This window comes from Rhineura floridana, chromosome 5, assembly GCF_030035675.1.
Source record: "Rhineura floridana isolate rRhiFlo1 chromosome 5, rRhiFlo1.hap2, whole genome shotgun sequence".
NCBI classification, from domain to species: Eukaryota; Metazoa; Chordata; class Lepidosauria; order Squamata; family Rhineuridae; genus Rhineura; species Rhineura floridana.
In genome coordinates, this window is record NC_084484.1 from 164045129 (window position 1) to 164061521 (window position 16393).

The following is a 16393-nucleotide window of genomic DNA, read 5'->3' on the forward strand; positions in this document are numbered from 1 at the left end:
CTACACCCCCTCCCTCATTGTCCTCGAAAGCCTCATCTGCCTCTGATTCCTCTTCCTGCTGTAACTGGAGAAGCTGGGGCTCGACCGTCTCCCCTCCCTGATCCTCCTGGGAGAGCTGGGGCTCAACAATAACCAAGTATTCTTTTAGTGCTGTTAATGAAATCATAGTTGTGTAGTGGTTAGGGTGTTGGACTAGGACCTGGAAGACCAAGGTTCAAAACCCCCACTTAGCCATGAAGCTCACTGGGTGATATTAGGTCAGCCACAGTCTCTCAGCTTAACCTACCTTACCAGGTTATTGTGAGGATAAAATGAGGGGGAGAATTAAGTATGTGACCTTGAGTTCTTTGGAGGGAAATTGGGATATAAATGTAATCATCATCATCATCAATGCCAGTTGCACTTTGATCCCATTGAAACCAATGAAAACAGTTAGTCATGATGCATGTTAAGGTCTATTAAGTTCAATGGGAAACTGATATTTAGAAGTATCACATCATACAACTGATTTAGTCTGGTTCCAACCCAATCAGTGCAAAAAGAGGTGAGGGAGGACGGAACAGTGCATTCATTTCTCCATCCTATTTGGTAATTTGTTGGTAAAAGTGGGAAGTGAAGAGGATTGGGCTCATTTATTGGAGGCACCTGATCTATTTATTTATTTGTTTGTTTGTTAGATGTATAGCCCACCCACCCACTCAGTAGGTGCCCAAGGCAGCAAACAAAAGCATTAAAACACATTAAAACAACATAAATGCAGACTTTAAAATATATTACAGCAAAACATCCCTAAAAACATATTAAAACAAAACATCATTTAAAAAAAAAAGCTTTTAAGACATATTTTTAAAAAAGCTTTAAAAACATCTTAAAAAACAATTCCAACACAGATGCAGACTGGCATAAGGTCTCTACTTAAAAGGCTTGTTGAAAGAGGAAGGTCTTCAGTAGGTGCCAAAAAGATAACAGAGATAATGCTTGTCTAATATTTATGGTGAGGGAATTCCAAAGGGTTGGTGCCACTACACTAAAGGTCTGTTTCCTGTGTTGTGCGGAACAGACCACCTGCAGAGAGTAGTGATCGACTGGCTATAGAAGGGGTAAGGCAGTCTTTCAGGTATACTAGTCCCAAGCTGTATAGGGCTTTGTACACCAAAACCAGAACCTTGAACTTAGCTCGGTAGATAATAGGTAGCCAGTGCAATTCTTTCAGCAGCATGGTGACATGTTGGTGATACCCTGCCTCAGTGAGCAGTCTCACTGCCGCATTTTGCACCAGCTGCAGCTTCTGGACCAGTATCAAGGGCAGCCCTACATAGAGCATTACAGTAATCTAGCCTGGAGGCTACCAATGCATGGACAACATGTTTCTTGATTTGTTCTGGTGCACTGAGAATCATACTGCGGAACATGGCAAATGCTGTTCTGTAGTGGAAAATCATAAACCAGGCCACTCATTTGGCCTTGAGATTCACTGATCAGTGTCAGAATTATTCTAACAATTTCTGCTGGTTTCCTAAGAAAATTATCTAAAATGTCCAAAATTTACTATAACAGAAATATCTGATACTCTGTGTTATTTATTTCAACATCTTATGTTTACGTACTACCGTTTCATTCAGATATTGGCACAATTGCCATAATGATTTCTAATTTATAAAGATAATGAAAATTCAGTTCATGTAAGTCAATTAAATCCCTGCTAAAAAGCAACATGATATCCGGGAATAGGAAGGATTGTTTATATAAATTCCATGTTATTTGACTGGGAAAAGGAATGATCCCCATTCTCTTTTTCTGAAGGGAACTATTCCCATTCTCCTTGAAGAAAAAGTCCCATTTGATGAATCCCAGCCACCTTATTAGTAATTGCCAAATCAGGGCTTTTAAACTTAGCAGCCTCTGTTATGTCACTCTGCTAAAAGGAGCATTTTCTGTGTTTGGCAAGTCAGCGGATGTTATAATGTTGTGAGTCATGCTTCTGTTGATTTTATAGAATAAACACAAAGTATATATAGAGGGCCATTGGAAGCACATAGGCAGATCCATTGACAGAAGGACTGAAGAGTTCTGGGACTCCAAGACTGGGGCACAGACGTGAAAGGGAAAAAATGAAGAGTTTTCTACTGATGGTTGCTCTCTATGGAGCACTTGCTTGTGCTTTGCCCCTAATCCAGGAAACTGATGAAATTGCAGAAATGGACCTGAAGCTTGCCAAGGTAATGGTTGCTGGTAGCAGCACAGAGGAGAAAGAGAATGCCATGAGCAGGTGAACTAGCAGAAAAGGTAGCCAGTCGCTAAGCGCATTGTACAAAGTGACACCCAGTGTGTTGCTGCCTATGGTTATAGGCTGAGAAAATGTACATTCAATCCTCTGCTCTTTTGCAGGTCTGCTGGATGGGTTTGGGTAAAATAGACTATAATCCTACATGCAATCCTACATACATACATCTTGTAGTAAGTCCTATTGAACTGAGGAGACATTCATAGGATTGTATTGTTAATGTCTGCTAGCTTCAGTTTCTATGTCTGTAGAATGGGTGCAATAGATGAATGGCCTTCCTCACTGGGAACAAAGGCATAAAGATTGAAAGGATAAATTTTGAAACGTGAAAATTATATGTGAAAACAATTCAACAAGCATTCAAATGCATCTGTTCTTCCCATCAGAAATACATGGAAAGCTACTATCCTGAATCAGAGTCAGCACCTGTCATAAGAAGCAAAGGCGGCGATGGTGTTCCTGCTGACAAAATACGACAAATGCAGGAATACTTTGGGCTGAAAGTGACAGGCAAATTGGATGCAAACACTTTGGAGGCAATGAAGAAGCCCAGGTGTGGGGTTCCTGATATAGCAGAATACAGCACCTTTCCCGAGGCTCCAAAATGGGGGAAAAAAGACTTGACATATATGTAAGTTTTCAGTGCACACTCTTGAATCAAATATGGTACCTGAAGATGCTTCTTATTACTGCAGTGCTCCTGTGCCTGGCTCCTAGAAGAAAGTGTGAAGCAAATATACAGGTGGGGAGGGGGAGGTATAGGTGCACCCACTGTGTTGTTGTTGTTATGTGCCTCCAAGTCGACTACGACTTATGGCAACCCTACAGGTCTGTGGCTTCCTTTATGGAATCAATCCATCTCTTGTTTGGCCTTCCTCTTCTTCTGCTCCCTGCTGTTTTCCCCAGTATTATTATTTTTTCTAATGAATCATGTCTTCTCATTATGTGTCCTAAGTATAATAACCTCAGTTTCATCATTTTAGCTTCTAGTGATAGTTCTGGTTTAATTTGTTCTAACATCCAATTATTTGTCTTTTTCTCCGTCCATGGTATGGGCAAAGCTCTCCTCCAACACCATATTTCAAATGAGTTGATTTTTCTCTTATCCACTTTTTTCACTGTCCAACTTTCACATCCATACATAGAGATTGGGAATACCATGGTCTGAATGATCCTGACTTTAGTGTTCAGTGATACCTCTTTGCATTTAAAGACCTTTGCTAGTTCTCTCATAGCTGCCCTCCCCAGTCCTAGCCTTCTTCTGATTTCTTGACTATTTCTTGACACCCACTGTAGGAAGGCCAAAGCATGGGGGATGGCACAGAAATCAGGTAGCTTACCCCCCTGCCCCTTTTTATCTTCATAGCTAGATGCCAGAAGAGCAAACCAGAAAGCTGTCTCTCTTCTCTCTGCATCTTTGGTATTGCTATCACAAAATGCTTAAGGAGTGTTGTGTGTGTGTAGGGGGGAGGAAAACCGGGGGCGAGGGAAATGGAGCATTTTAGAAGAGGGTATGGCTGGCTGGCTAGCTAGAACTCTGATCAGGAACACTACAGATGCAAAATGTGGACAGTGCAGCTCTCACTTGTAAGCTACCTCTTTTCAGTCAGTATTCATAAAGAATGCTAGGAGTACTCGGTGAGATCAGTAATAGTCTTTCTTATATACCATTACCATTATTCATCTTCCTCTATAATACAGAGCTGGGGCATGATTGATGAATTTTTAGGGCCCATTCTTAGCTTGTATTAAGCACAAAAGCCTGGTCATCGTTGTCTCACATTAATGCACCCAGAAATGCTTTTTCTCTCAGACATGCTGCAAGACGAAGAAGAATGTGTCCTCTTACATGGAGGGCAAGACCTTGAAAGTTGTGTGATAGCTTTTTTTCCCCTTCAAATTGTCATTTCATTTGCTACAGGATTCTGAATTACACGCCAGATATGGACCGTGTTGATGTAGATGATGCAATCAAGAGAGCCTGGAAAGTGTGGAGTGATGTGACCCCTCTGACCTTCACCAGGGTTTATGGGGGCTCAGCAGATATAGAGATCTCTTTTGCTGCCGGAAGTAAGTATATCACATACAAATAAGTATCGGTAGATTCACCCAAGTTCCTAGCTGGATGACTTATATACATGTTCTTTGACTTTTTAAGATCATGGTGACTATATTCCTTTTGATGGACAAGGCGGACAACTAGCTCATGCCTATTCACCTGCTTCTGGTGGAAATGCCCATTTTGATGAGGATGAATTCTGGACAAGGGATTTGAGAGGTATGTTTATGGTGTTTTTGTCTTAATGTATTCAACTGTTCATATCCTTATAATGACTGTCAAGTAGATCTAAATCACATTTACTGCAAAATATTGAGACACAGACATCAGAGCTTGGGAAAGTTACTTTTTTGAACTACAACTCCCATCAGCCCAATCCAGTGGCTATGGTGGCTGGGGCTGATGGGAGTTGTAGTTTAAAAAAGTAACTTTTCCAAGCTCTGCCCAGAATACCAAAATGCTTATACAGTATATGTAGGGGATTTACTCTAAATTTTTGAAATACAAAGCAACCCTTCTTTACACAGCTAAACTATGGAATTCACTACCAGAAGTTGCAGACTGGCCACCAATATGGATGGCTTTAAAAGGGGATTAGACAAATTCATGGAGGATAATTAATAGCTACTACCTTTCATGGCTATATTAACTCTAATGCCAGTTGCTGGAATCTGTTGCTCTCGACTCCTCCTTTGTGGGCATCTGGTTAGGCACTCTGAGAACAGGATGCTGGACTAGATAGGGCTTTGGTGCTGATCCATTAGGGCTCTTCTTATGTTCTTACGCTCATGGCATTCATGCTCCACTTGCATATCATTTTTCTTTGTAATTTGATTGCTGGTGTATTTTACTGTATTTCTTGCATTTTCCTTGCATTTTCTTGTACTTGCGTTATTCCTGTTGGTTGCATTGAACACTGTTTCGGTGAACATGGTGGCATACAAGTTTAACAAACAAATTAAAAGTACTTGCATTAAAAACAGCCATTGCTCTAATGAAATCAGTAATGATGACCATGTGTGCCAGGCCAGATCACTTGTGATCCATTAAAGCCAAATACAGCTCATCAGCAATGAATTGTGGACTGCAGGGTGCTTTGCTAAACCCAACCCTTCTACCTCCCCATTTATTTTAGACTCTTCTGGCCGCAAAACGTGGGATTTTATTGTGGTCTGAGTGGTTGCCATACATGGGGGGTGGCCTGGATCCAGCTAGGTGGGTGACAAGTTGATTGTGATTCAGTCACCACAATGTAGCCAGCCACATAACTGCAGCACAGCCATCCTTCAATATCCAGCTTTTAGAAGTTCTAAATGCATAGCTCCAGTATTTTCATTTTCATATTTTAAAAAGAATTAAATTAATTATCAAAATGAAATTAATGGGCTGTAACCAATGCTAGTCCTATTCAGAGCAGTCCTATTGACATAGCTAACTTAGGTTCATTGGTGTCAATGAGTAGAAGTTAGTTGTATACAATCCAATGAAATGAAATTATGAAAAAAAACCTTTTTGTCCATGCGCAAAGAAATGTGTGTAACTGGTGGTTACTGGTGCTTCGTATGGACTGTTCTGTCTGTTATATTCCACACATCCGTAAATGGTATTGGTGGGCTTTCTGGTGTTACTCATGTGATCAGACTACATTACCTTGTTTTTGGTAAAAAGGGAGTGGGCTCTTTTAGCAAGAAGTTGAGGTGAAAATTCAGGGACAGCTCATCCATCAGCCTGGTGGGTAGCTGTTATCAGGAATGGAACTGGGAGGATGACCACCAGCCATGCAATCAGCTATTTTCCTGAAAGCCTGCTATTATGTCTTGAGCTGGCAGTAATTATGCATTATCATGATTATTCCTAATGCTCTGATTCTAGACCTATGTGCATGATCCCTTAACAGAAGCCACTAGCTGAATGACTAAGTTGCTTCCTAAGAGCAACCAGGCCACTTGGGTGAACTATGAACGGATCTTATTTCTCAGACACCTCCCTTTAGATTGATAGGGACCCAAGTGTGACAAATATAATGCAGTGTAGATCCCAATACCATAGCTCAGCAGTAGAACATCTGCTTTGGGTGCAGAAGGTCCCAGGTTCAATCCCCAGCATCTCCAGGTAAGACTGAAAAAGAGCCACCTGAAATCCTGGAGAGCTGCTGCCAGTCAGTACTGACAATACTGAGTTAGATGGTCAGGCTCTGTATGAGGCAGCTTCCTGTGTTCTTCTGATATGGCTGTCCAATTCTCCGTTGACATTTATGAAGGAGAAGAACAAAATCTCTGAGTTTCAGGTACTGAGGGTTTCAAGGTAGAAGCAATACACACAAATTCCAAAGTCTAACAAAAAACATATCTGATAGGGGCTTTTAGTTCAGCAGCCTAATATCCAAAAATCCTATCCTAATAATAGGGCTGGATGGTGTATATCACTTTCACATTTGTTCACTCATAGGTATGTCCCATCAACACATCTTTACGTTATTCTGCTTCAAAATAACACATTTTTAAAAAGCAAAAAGAAGTCACAGCACTAGGAGAAGCACAAAATCTACTCGATAAATACATTCCACCACACTTTAGACTGGGAGGTGTGGAACTGGGTCAAGTCCCTACTGGAATGTGCCAAGATTGAATCCCTGTAGAATCCATACTAATATGTGATTTTTCATTATCTTACCATCAGATTAGTTTTATGAGTGCTCACGGTTGTCTTCCTGTTTCCTTTTAGGAGTCAACCTTTTTCTCGTGGCTGCCCATGAGTTTGGCCACTCACTGGGTCTCGGGCATTCCAGAGTTTGGGGGGCTCTCATGGTTCCAGTCTATCAAGTTACAGACCCCCAAAACCTCAGACTTCACACAGATGACATTGAAGGCATCCAGTCCCTTTATGGTAAGTACAGTAATGGAAATGGACTGCCTTCAAGTCGATCCCAACTTATGGCGACCCTAGGAATAGGGTTTTCATGGTAAGGGGTATTCAGAGGGGGTTTACCACTCCTTCCTCTGAGGCTGAGAGGCAGTGACTGGCCGAAAGTCACCCAGTGAGCTTCATGGCTGTGTGGGGATTCGAACCCTGGTCTCCCAGGCCATAGTCCAACACTCCACCCACTACACCAAACAGACTCCCAGCTTATTGTGTGGACTGATACCACATAAAAACATTGGCTTGGATCATAGCTCAGTGGCAGAGCATCTGCCTTGCATGCAGAAAGTCCCAGGTTCAACCACCAGCATCTCCAGGTAGGGCTGGGAATTCCCTGCCTGAAACCCTGGAGAGCAGCTGCCAGTCAGTGTACAAAATACTCAGCTAGATGGCGCAGTGGACTGCCTCTATATGAGACAGCTTCCTATGTTCTTATAAATTAACTGAAGGGAGTTCATGGAAGAATTTATCTCCTCTCCTATGCTGTCCCTGGAGACCTTCAAAAAGAATCTCTGGAGAGTTGGGGTGGCAGCCTCCTGATCGCTGTGGTTTGGAGATACTTAGAATCTGAGCTCAATCCTTTCCTCCCCCACATTTCACTTTTTTTGCCCCTCTGACCTCCAGAGAAGTTTTTCAAGGGGCACCAGTGGCTGTGGTGGGAGGAAGGGAATGGAAACTTTCCTTCTGGTAATTGTCTTATCTTAGGAACCAAATATTGGTTCTGTCCACCACCTGATGTAAATTGGCAGAGCTTCTTTCTGTCTATGATTGTGTTTTGCCAGCTTAGAATGACATCTCTTGCAATGCCTCTGAGCTGCATCTTTCCAAATTCTTCACTTCTCTTTCCTTTTTTTTCCAAGGTCCCCCTGATGGTGGCAATGATGATTATTATGACAATGGTTCAGCAGGAAACCCCACGTCAGCAACAGAAGCACCATCAGCCGACGTGTGTGACCCTCACCTGGCTTTTGATGCTGTTGCTTCCCTCCGAGGGGAAACCATGTTCTTTAAAGACAGGTAAATTACACCCAAAGCGCTGAACTCTTTCATTTCTATTTCAAAGTCATGCCCCACCTCCAACTGTGTTTCTACCCAAAGGAGAAATTTATTGGGATATACTGTGCAAACGTAGTGAATCAGCAATTACCTTTCCCTTCTGAAGCAAATACCCACCATACTCAGCTAAATGCATTGCTCATTAAATTCATTCGACATGTAATTCTGTTTGGGTCATGTAAGGACAATGGGAACAGTACTAATCAGTTGTTTCAACTGTGTGCCCTGTAGTTTTGTGGCTTGTAGGGTGGCAATGCAGGAGAGGGCCTTCTCTGTGGTGGCCCCCAGGTTGCGGAATGCCTTCCCTTCCAAGGTGCTCCTAGCCCCATTTTTGACTGCTTTTTTTCCCAACAGTGGCTCAAGGCGCATCTTGTTACCCAGGCCCTTGAGGGGGGAGGATGATATCTGGATTTTCCTTGTTGCTATTGTTGGCTTTTATTGTTCTTTAAGATGGATTTAACAGTTGTCTTGCATTACGTGGCTTTATTTGTTGTATTATGCTGTGGGTAGCCTGCCTTGGGACGGTTTGGCAAATGGTGTGCCATAAACGTGTACAGGTTTTCAAGTAGGATTCACAGCATCTCAAGCCAATGCATTTAAACTTTAAAAAAGGTAAAGGTAAAGGTGTCCACACAAAAATTTCCCGAGCAAGAATCTTGATACAGCATAAGCAAAGCAATATAGGAAGCTGCCTTATACTGAGTCAGACCCATTGGTCCATCCAGCTCAGTACTGTCTACACTGATTGGCAGAGCTTGGAAAAGTTACTTTTTTGAACTACAACTCCCATCAGCCCCAGCCAGCATGGCAACTGGATTGGGCTGATGGGAGTTGTAGTTCAAAAAAGTAACTTTTCCAAACTCTGCGTGATTGGCAGCGGCTCTCCAGAGTTTCAGACAGGGAGCATTCCCAGCCCTACCTGGAGATGCTGCGGACTGAACCGGGGACTTCCTGCACACACAGCTGAGGCTCTGCCACTGAGTTACAGCCCTTACTTGCTAAATATTAATATTGTCTCCCCTAGCGTCTTCTGGCGAAAGAACCCCTTGAGAAGAGATATTGAAAAAGTTCCTATTTCTGCTTTCTGGCCAGTTTTAAGCAGTGGCATTGATGCCGCATGTGAAGTTGAAGGTGATGACACCGTGTTTTTTTTTAAAGGTAAGTATTCCGCTTCCTTTTCAGTGTGAACAAACTGCACGTAAAGGAGCTAAGGTAAACGGAAAGAGTAGAGGATATCCACTCCTGTTATTAAATTGACATTGCTGAAATAGAGGCAAGAGTTATGGAATGCTACTGAATAAAAAACCTAGCCATTCCACTTCAATAAGTTGCACTGCTCAATAGCATGGTGTAGTGGTTAGCAGTTGCAGCTGGTGGCTCCATGTCAGTGGGGCAGTGGAATCCACTCCGGGTTTTAGTCTGAACTTTCAAGGAGCTGTCTGAGGTGACATGGAGCCATCAGCTGTCACCAGTGGTTAACTGGAGTTTCAGACTAAGACTGTCAAATCTCTACTAGGCCATGAAGCTCATTGGGAGACCTTGGGCCAAGTCACTATTTCTCTGCCTAACCTACCTAACAAGGTTGTTGTGTGGATACAAAAAGGGTGTGTGTGAAAGACCCATGTTTGCCACCTTGAACTCCTGGACAAAAGGAGAATCATAAACATAACTAATAAACAAAATGATTGGTTGCTGTTAGTGGTGCAATTACAGATGTCTTAGAAAATCAGCTGCAGATCCCTCTCCTTACACACATCAACTGATTTTTATTTTTAAAGCCATTTCTATGCCATCTTTCATGTGTACATCACAAAGCAGTGTACAAAAATGACATTAAAATGGTCTTAACTTACAGAATAAATGAATAAGCAGCCAACATTAGGCCAGAACGGATATATTGTTATTATGTTCAACTGGTGTCAGTGACCAGCAAGGACCTGAGGGAACAAATAAATTTCTAGCAAGATGCTGAAATGCCATCAGTGTCGGCGCCTGCCTTAATCCAGAGGGGAGGTGATTCCAAAGAGAGTCTTTCTGGTGTAAGCCAAGAAACAGACTAGTAGAAGACAGCAATAGCAGCTAAGGGGCATCACGGCAGAAATTCACACTGAAGGGGGTGGAGTTGAGAAAAGGGTTTAAGAGCCCCTTGCTGCTGCTAAGTATACCTCTGAATACCAGTTGCTGGAAGTGGGAAGAGTGCTGTTGAGCTCAGGTCCTGCTTTTGGGCTTCCCGTAGGCATCTACTTGACCATAGTTGAGGACAGGATCCTGGACTAGATGGGCCATTGGCCGGATCCATCAGGCTCCTACGTTCTTATGTGCTAAGACTTGTGTAGAAGTGTGTCAGTGGGTGGAGCTCACGTTGGTAGCCTTTCCAGCTGTGGCTCAGTACAAAATATTCCCAAGCTAAAAGAATGTCAAGACCAGACGCACACCGATTTTTATTTAGCATACCCAACTTTTCTTCCATCATAGAACTCAAGGTGGCGTGCATAGGGTTCCCAGGCAGTCCCTCATCCAGGCACTGACCAGACCCAGACTTGTTCAGCAGCAGCAAAGTGGCTGCATCATGTGCCTTCAATGTGCAGGATATCATTTTCAAATTCCCATTGCCCTGAATAGAAGGAATAGGTTGGAATAGAAATGATAACTCCTTGAAGTCTCTCTCCCTCAGCTCCCTCTACAGAGAATTGGTCAGAGAGTCCATCATTTCAAATTCAGGTTTGTTTCATCTTCATGCAAGTCTCTGTGAATTATTATTTTTTTACTGTCTTCTGTTTATCAGGACACAAGTATTGGGCTACCAAGGGAAATATTATACAGAGAGGTTTTCCAAAGAGTATTCACAGCCTGGGCTTCCCAAAAACTGTTAAGAATGTTGATGCAGCTGTTCATGACAGAAACTCGAGGAAAACATATTTCTTCTCAGGGAACAACTACTGGAGGTAAGGGGAACTTACCCAGCTCACATGGGACAATCCTGAAAGTTAATTCATAAACCCTTTAAATCAAGAATGAGAAACCTGCGACCCTCCATATGTCATTTGACCCAACTCCCATCAGCCCCACCAGCACGAGCAGTGGTCAAGGATGATGGGGTTATAGTCCGGCAACATATGGATGGCCACAGATTCCCCATCCTTGGTTTAAATCCTTTGCAACTGGAATACAAAAAATGTTTTCGCATTCTTCTTGCTGGTTTGCCCACATCCCCAAATCATGCAAGCTTAATCTTCTGAAAATCCTTCTACTTTTGTTGTTATATGCCTTCAAGTCGATTACGACTTATGGCAACCCTATGAGTCAGCAAACTCCAGTAGCATCTGTTGTAAGTTCAGGTCTGTGGCTTCCTTTATGGAATCAATCCATCTCTTGTTTGGCCTTCTTCTTTTTCTACTCCCTTCTGTTTTCCCCCAGCATTATTGTCTTTTCTAGTGAATCAGGTCTTCTCACGATGTGTCCAAAGTATGATAACATCAGTTTCATCATTTTAGCTTCTAGTGACAGTTCTGGTTTAATTTGTTCCAACACCCAATTATTTGTCTTTTTCGCAGTCCATGGTATGTGCAAAGCTCTCCTCCAGCACCACATTTCAAATGAGTTGATTTTTCTCTTTATCTGCTGTTTTCACTGTCCAGCTTTCACATCCTGTCCTTCCTCACCCCGAGCACTCTAACACACACACTTCTTTTGATGGTAATGTGTAATTACTTCACTCACTGCAAAATATGATACACAAATCTGCCAGCATATGGGGACCCTCCTGCTCATTTTGCCAAGTGGGGCCTAGGGGTGGGGGAGAAATTTGTTTCAGTTTGCATTTAAAGGTGACCCTACCTGATTCGGACTTTCCAAAACAACATGTGAAGTGAAACACAGCCATTTTTGAATTTTGCACTTCTCCAAATTTTGCAGTTTACTTCTCCTGCCAAGCAATGTGTAACAAAATGCATGTAAAGGGTGCCTAAAATGCATATATTAGCAAAAATAACATTTAAAAATGCATTTGGCAAAATTGTATGCAAGCATGTGCATATTGGGAGACATTTGTAGATGTATTTTCATGAGGACTTTTAAATAAAGAAATAAATTGCAAACTGATGTGGAAATATGGAGAACTGAACTTGATAGCAAAAACAAGAGGCTGAGAGAAACTGAGATGGACAGATTTGCCAATCTGTGGCCAGTGGGGCACCAGCCTTCTGCTCGAAAGTCCTATCCTGATAGCACCACTGCCTCTTTTGCACCATGAGAATAGCAAGCTTCTATTACAAACAAATAAAACATACAATGGAGGAGAAGATTTGGGTTCCTGCATGGAAGCTAGGAAGGCCTGAGTTCCCATGTGAATGCCAAACATTAAGTGCTTCCCATCTCTCATTTCTTGTTGTTGTTATGTGCCTTCAAATTGATTATGACTTATGGTGACCCTATGAATCTGTGACCTCCAAAAACATCTGTCCTGAACCACCCTGTTCAGATCTTGTAAGTTCAGGTCTGTGGCTTCCTTTATGGAATCAACCCATCTCTTGTTTGACCGTCCTCTTTTTCTACTCCCTTCTGTTTTTCCCAGCATTGTTGTCTTTTCTAATGAATCATGTCTTCTCATGATGTGTCCAAAGTATGATAACCTCAGTGTCATCATTTTAGCTTCTAGTGATAGTTCTGGTTTAATTTGTTCTAACACCCAATTATTTGTCTTTTTCACGGTCCATGGTATCTGCAAAGCTCTCCTCCAACACATTTCAAATTCTCTTATCAACTTTTTTCACTGTCCAACTTTTATTATTATTATTATTAAATTTTATTTGTACCCCGCCTTTCGGCCAAAGGCCATCAAGGCAGCTTACAAGAAAAATAAATACAGGTATAAAAATACAATAATATACAATATAAACAATACAATATTCAAAAATTAAATTAAATAGGAACAACATTATCATTATCGGCACCGCCAAGAAAGAGGAGGTGGTGTTAGCGGGGGCGGCAGCTCCCGAGAGGCAGAAGGGCAACAGGCATTTGTTACAGTGAAGCTGTGTGCTGTTTCAACGTTGTCTTCCTCTCCATGTCCTCGGGCTCGCTCAGCTGCTGCTCCCTGGGCTTCTGCTGCTGCTACTTTGTCTTTGCGTCTCTCAATGTGTGATCTCCATACACAGAGATTGGGAATATCATGGGCTGAATGATCCTGACTTTAGTGTTCAGGGATACATCTTTGCATTTGAGGACCTTTTCTAGTTCTCTCATAGCTGCCCTCCCTAGTCCTAGCCTTCTTCCTATTTTTTGACTGTTGCCTCCATTTTGGTTAATGACTGTGCCAAGGTATTGATAATCCTTAAACCCATTCATTTCTTTAGATATGATGAAGCCAAGAAGTCCATGGAGAAAGGCTATCCAAAAAAGATAGCAGCTGACTTCCATGGAATTGGCCCCAAAGTGGATGCTGCTTTTCTGCATCATGGTAAGCAGCCGACAATCTTTGTGGCATTAGCCTATTAAGTAACCTTTTGTCAGTATGCCTGTACAGTTGTGACAGTGTTAGAGAAGGACTTGATACCATCTGTGGATGTGGCATAACCTGAACATCTCAGGACTACAGCTTTAGGCATGGTCCATGTCAGGGTCTAGAAAGAAGTGACATGTCCAGAGCTTGGAAAAGTTACTTTTCTGAACTACAACTCCTATCAGCCCCAGCCAGCATGGCCACTGGATTGGGCTGATGGGAGTTGTAGTTCAAAAAAAGTAACTTTTCCAAGCTCTGCATAAGTCAGGGTAGCTCAGTAGCAGAGCATCTGCTTTCCCTGCAGGAAGTCCCATGTTCTCTAGTTAGGGCTGGGAAAGACTCCTGCCTGGAACCCTGTAGATAATACTGAACTAGATGGACCCATGGGAAGACTCTAGACAGGGCAGCTTCCTATGGTCCTCTTAAAAATCACTCCTGGAGTCCAGTCCATGAGTTGGGAAACACCTTTTGGCATCAAGGATGATGCTACCAGGGCCAGATTAAGCTGAGGAGGGCCCCTAGGCTGATTGGTGTTTGGTCCCCCTTCTCCCATCCCATCCCATCCCCCTGCTTCACCTATCTTCCCACTTTTTGCGGTTGCGCACACTGCGCATGCAGGTTTGCCATCAATCAAGATGGCAGCCGAGGTTTCCTTAAGGGGCTGAAGCCTCTGCTGCCATCTTGGTTGATGGCAGCAATGCGCACGTGTAGCACACATGCATGCCATCAACCAAGATGGCGGCAGAGGCTTCAGCCCCTTAGAGAAACCTCGGCCACCAACTTGATTGATGGCAAACCGCAAAAAACAGAGGAGAAAAAGGTAAGTGAAGCGGGAGGATAGCAGGACCCCAAGAGCTCCAGGTCCCCAGGCTTCAGCCTACTAAGCCAAATGGATAATCTGGCCCTGCTACATGTAGAGTCTGTGAGTTGCCCTGAATCTGCTAAGCCACCTGGGAGAAATAGATTCCTTCAAAGCTAGTGGCTGGTCTCATTGATTCTTCCAGTGGAGGTTATTCTGAAACACAATCCATAGTGGCTTCTGTCTCCCAAACCCCAGAGATGGCTCTGTCTAGACTGCCATTTGCTGAGCAAGAGCACTAGTACAACTGAGTGCAGCAGAGAGGGAAACGCCTGACTCCACCCATTGGATTTGAGTCCTGTTTGTCTTACCGGTGCAAAGCAGCTTGCACAAAGCCATGGGTTAAATTGATGCCGGGTGTGGCACTTCCCTGCGAGTCAAGCACCAGTGCCCAGCAATAATAATAATTCCCTTTCTTTCCAGTGTTTCAGATGTGAATGCTGTGGCTCATGTAGCCAAAACGGCACCACCCACAGACCAAAGGGAGATATTTGTCGACTTAGGGGAACCCCAAAGCTTGCCGAAGTACAAAAGAATAAGAATCTTTAGGGATGGAGGCCTGCAGAAAAGCCCAATGAGGACTGACTGTGACTGACTTTGGCAGGAGGGAGAACAGGAAGCCCTGGTGGGAGGGGGTTTGGAATGGAGGGGGAACAAGAGCACTCCACCTGAGACATTTTGTAGGATTCTGAGAGTTTCCTGCATCCATTAGATGCACAGTTTTCACTCTTCCTCTTTATTCTTTTCAGGACATTTCTATTTGTTCAGTGGCTCAAAGCAATATGAGTTTGACGGCAAAACCAAAAGATTTCTTGGCGCTAAGAAGAGCAACAGCTGGTTTGGCTGCCAGTGACGTGGGATGAAGGAAAGAGCAGAGCAGCCAAGGACAAGGGAATCCCCGCTTTGCTGGGCACCAGGAAATGTCCATTGTGCCTTGTGTCTGTTGGCATGACTTGGCCTGTCCTGTGGTTTTCTGAGCCACAGAACAAGCTGCAGTTAGTCACCAATCATTCTTTATATAAGAATGTTCTCACTCTCACACCTCTTAAAGTAGATTTTATTTTATTGTTTTTTTTAACAAAATCCTGGTTTTAACTGTCTTTTATTGATAATGTTTGTTTTACTTTTTCTAAACAGTTTAGGACAGGTGTAGGGAACCTTTGGCTTTCTGGTGTTGCTGAACTACAACTGTCATCATCCCTGGCCATGTTTGCTGGGGCTGATGGGAGCTGTAGTTCAGCAACATTTGGAAGGCCAATGGTTCCCCACACTTGGCTTAGAGGTTCTGTTTACAATCAAGCAGTATTTTTTTAACAAAAATAGATGTAAAAATAAAATCAGTATTTAATATAAATTATTGCAGCAAACCATGTGTAATAAAGTGATTTTTAAAGTAGTGTTGTGGTGGTGGTGGTGATTTTAGATTTCTTACCCATACTTCACCACAAGGTCCCAGGGTGGGTTACAACAATTTAAAAATACAAGAAGTTAAAACAAATTACAGCCAACACAATAGGGTAGGTCCTAAAAATACATCTCTCAGGTGTCAAAGGGCAGAATGAAGACATGATCCTTCAGTGTATGGTGAACACTACACAATGAAAGTCCCAGATGTACTCCTGTGGGGAGGGAATTCTACAGCTTATGGGATGCCACAGAGAACGCGGTGGAACTACCAAGAAGACCCCCTCTGCTCATGTTAACATCTGAGAGGGT

The 16393-nt window shown here is 42.9% G+C and overlaps 1 protein-coding gene across 1 annotated transcript; it reads left to right on the forward strand.

Moving 5' to 3' along the window:
• Nucleotides 1-2044: 2044 nt before the first annotated feature.
• Nucleotides 2045-15984, forward strand: LOC133385997 (stromelysin-1-like). Its single transcript, XM_061629608.1, has 10 exons — nt 2045-2219; nt 2671-2915; nt 4206-4354; nt 4443-4562; nt 7068-7229; nt 8123-8279; nt 9343-9476; nt 11104-11263; nt 13673-13776; nt 15427-15984. Exons 1-10 carry the CDS (start codon nt 2112-2114, stop codon nt 15528-15530), a joined length of 1443 nt encoding a protein of 480 aa, XP_061485592.1. The 5' UTR covers nt 2045-2111; the 3' UTR covers nt 15531-15984.
• The last annotated feature ends 409 nt before the right edge of the window (nt 15985-16393 follow it).

Coding starts and splice junctions, on each gene's coding strand:
- LOC133385997 (XM_061629608.1), top strand. CDS start 2,112: ATGAAGAGTTTTCTACTGATGGTTGCTCTCTATGGAGCACTTGCTTGT. Junction 7,230..8,122: donor AGGCATCCAGTCCCTTTATG/GTAAGTACAGTA, acceptor TTTTTTTCCAAG/GTCCCCCTGATGGTGGCAAT. Junction 13,777..15,426: donor TGCTGCTTTTCTGCATCATG/GTAAGCAGCCGA, acceptor TATTCTTTTCAG/GACATTTCTATTTGTTCAGT.